General features: G+C 39.0%; 1 protein-coding gene across 1 annotated transcript; it reads right to left on the bottom strand.

Annotated features, from left to right (window-relative positions):
* Positions 1-638: 638 nt before the first annotated feature.
* On the bottom strand, positions 639-2432 carry LOC103711293 (NAC domain-containing protein 30-like). The gene is made up of 3 exons (XM_026806296.2): positions 2143-2432; positions 1735-2006; positions 639-1379 (listed from the first exon to the last, which is right to left on the bottom strand). Exons 1-3 carry the CDS (start codon positions 2300-2302, stop codon positions 870-872), a joined length of 942 nt encoding a protein of 313 aa, XP_026662097.1. The 5' UTR covers positions 2303-2432; the 3' UTR covers positions 639-869.
* Between the last annotated feature and the right edge of the window lie 952 nt (positions 2433-3384).

The following is a 3384-nucleotide window of genomic DNA, read 5'->3' as shown; positions in this document are numbered from 1 at the left end:
TCATACAAAAAGGAGGCAAAAAAAGCATAAAACCAATGGAGATGCAATGGAGAAAGTGTAATGAGCTGTATTATAGGGGAAAAAACTGAGGACTCTTATCGGAATACTTGTCTGATGAAACTGAGAAGTAATCAAGGGGGTTCAAATAACTGACTGGAATAGAAATTTGAGAGAAGAGAAAAACCAAAGAAAACATTATCTATGCAAAAGAAGGAATATTATTGCTTGTATGGGTGAGGATTTTGACCTTGACGTGGGAAATTTTTTTTTTCTTAGAATCTATAATTTTTGAACAGAGATGGAATAAACGGTAGCTAATTTTGCTCGTGCTTTCAAGACGGCTCTTGACAACCTCAAGACGTTTGACAATTCAGTAAGGTGGTATTATGTGATTCCTTGTATTCAGATTGCAGCAGTAGCACGTAGGGGTCATATACCAAAAATGAGAGGATTTCAACATTTTTGAAGAATCTTTTAGCTTATAGCGAAACTAAAAACTGTAAAGGCATTTTTGCATGCCTCGCAACTCGTATTATATAACTATCATAAATTCGCCCACCCACATACACACGCACACACACACACACACACACACACACACACACACACACACAGAGAGAGAGAGAGAGAGAGAGAGGTAATCAACACATTTTCAGATTTTTTTTTTACAGATAACAGTACTACTTATTTGCTAAAGAACGACTCACAATAGCGCACAACAAATTCAACCTACGAAGGCTTCAGACAACATGAAATGAGTTCTTCTCTACTCAGTACCTGAAATGCAATAGTAGCTACAAATCAAGTAGCTCTTGACCTTTGCACCTTATAGTATTAGCAGCATAACCATTGAAACAAGAGAGTCGCCACTACGATCTATCAAACAATGCAAGAAAATGATCTCCCTGGCTTTGAGCACCTGCATCATAATTCACTGGAACAATTGAAGAAGCTGATTCATTTAACTGCGATGAAAGCAACTTGTCCAACACCTTCCAATCGATTAGTTGCTCCTCACAGTCACTTCTGGTGGCAGCATGCTCTTCGTCACTCGGAACACTCCGAACATTAGGTTCAAAGCATTCCTTAGCAGACAAACTTGTCGATAACCTTGGACTCTCTAGTTGTGGAAGCACAAGAACATGGCTGAGGAGTGTGTTCTTTGACTCAAGATCTCCCCCACACCCAGTAGGTTGCTCTTGGAGGTTGCCTCCTGGATAGGATTCCATGAAACGGTTTGGACTAGTAATGTTTACAAGCGATCCTAGTCCACGTTGGGCATCATTGTTGTTGTAGCAAGTAGGATTATAGTTGTTGAAGCATTGCCTTTGATTGGGACTGGGTTTTCTAAATGCTCGGCATACAACCCATCCTTCTTCCTGCAATTCGTGTTTTTAAATTTAGGAGATCCGAGAACATAAGATCTTATTTTTCGCAGATGATGATGCCATATTTCTTAGAGGAATATAGAGAAGATCCAAAGAGAAAAAATTGAACAGTTCCTGGGCCAGCAACTTGAAGAAGTTAAATTGTGTTTAACTTGTCTGTGTTTAGTATTTAGGCATTATTGAATATTAATTCACTCAGACACATCCCAGCGTACATGTTACTTAAAATTTACATTTTTCAGAAGTCAATTCACAACAATAGACTGATATGGATTTGAAACACATTTCAATTATGATGATGGTTATATTTCCATAATATATACGAGAAAAAAAAAAGGTCACTTGCCTGAATCAGTCCATATTCCTTTGATTGAAGACGATACTCATGAATGATCCAATCAGTTTTCCTCCCATTTGGAGCACGTCCTTTATAGAACACAAGGGTCTTCCTCATCCCTATAACTCTAGAATTTGAAAGTACTGGCTTGTCTCGGCCGGTTGCCTTCCAAAATCCAGCTGCGGTGGCTCTATTGGTGCGTGTTCCACTTGGGTACTTTCTATCTTTGTAGCTGAAGAAGTACCATTCAGCTTGTTCTTCATTACCATACTTGCACCTATCTATTAGAAACACACACAAAAACACACACACAGAGAAGAATAGCAATCATGAATGAGTATTATGAGAATCATGCTATATTTTTAAATGAGTATTATGAGAATCATGCGATACTTTTCCTCCAAGAATACCACCAACCTTGGAGATCCCATGGCTCTATTCGGTATAGATCGACATCTTGAATAACCTCTATGTCGATCTTCTGTGAAGCAACCTTCCTTGCTAGGTAATACCCCACAAGTTCTTCCTCTGTGGGATGGAATCTGAAGCCGGGTGGGACACAAGATTCCAACTCCATTGCTAGTTCACCTGAAGAAATCCTGACATCCGCAAGTTAGATAGGGGGAGAAAGGTCGTAAAGTTGGCCCTACAAGACTTTAGAACCACAACAGAAGATCTTAGAAATCTCTAAAGCATTAAGAAGCACTCATGAGAAAAGGACCCAATTGCACGATGTCTTCAAGTTTCCTTTGGCAAGCCCATATCAAGATAGCTGATGATATGTTATCCTAACAATTATATAATTTTTTCTCTCTTATTATAAGTTTCTACTTCTCTTGTCATCTTCGATAGTATCTCTCTAAATCCTTTAGGACAACATATAAAATACTTTGATAGAAAGTAGACAGAAAAATTGACTCTTAAGGCTGAAGCATGTCAATGTTTCTTTGAGTGCACTCCATGGTCTGTGGGGCTTTCACATCCACCACCCCCTACACACCTAAATGCTAAGGGGAATAAGCAATGGTGGATATATACAAAGTCGATATGCCGCATGCACTAGCCTAAAACTGATTTTAGTTCCAAAAAAGATTTCTCATAATCAGTGAAGAAAGAAGAAATTAAGAAGAAACATAATATTTACCCTAGCCTATATTTGGAACGTAAGAAACATCAGCCGGCATACTAGGATTTGTCTGCATAGAGGAGAACGAAGGCAGCATATCCTGGTGCACCTTAGCAAGGTTTGGTTCATCTTTTAACATGAAGAAGAAAGAAAAGCCTTTGCAAATAGATCATCAAACTTAAGTCCCATAACAAACATATGCACACTAAACAGCACTGAAAACTACTACAGTCTGCATTCCTGGTGCGGTAGTTATAACTTATAAGGCAATGGACTATTCAACACAAGTACTTAGCATCACATCGCAGGTTGGGGATTATACTCACCAGAAAAAGTAAAGGGGGAGAGAGAGAGGAATAAGATGAGATTGTTGGATGTGGGACTTGTCTAGTACTTGGAGAGGATATTAGAATATGTGGTAGGGGAGAGAAGCTTATACATATATAGACAAATGTAAATTAAGGAGATGAAGGGAGAGACAAATAAGTTGATGGGGTTGGAAGGGGGGGTGGGGGAGGGGGATTGTGTATCGA

The sequence above is a fragment of the Phoenix dactylifera genome, unplaced genomic scaffold (genome assembly GCF_009389715.1).
Source record: "Phoenix dactylifera cultivar Barhee BC4 unplaced genomic scaffold, palm_55x_up_171113_PBpolish2nd_filt_p 000167F, whole genome shotgun sequence".
NCBI classification, from domain to species: domain Eukaryota; kingdom Viridiplantae; phylum Streptophyta; class Magnoliopsida; order Arecales; family Arecaceae; genus Phoenix; species Phoenix dactylifera.
Note: the sequence above shows the minus strand (reverse complement) of the source record. Positions and strands in the feature narration are given on the sequence as shown.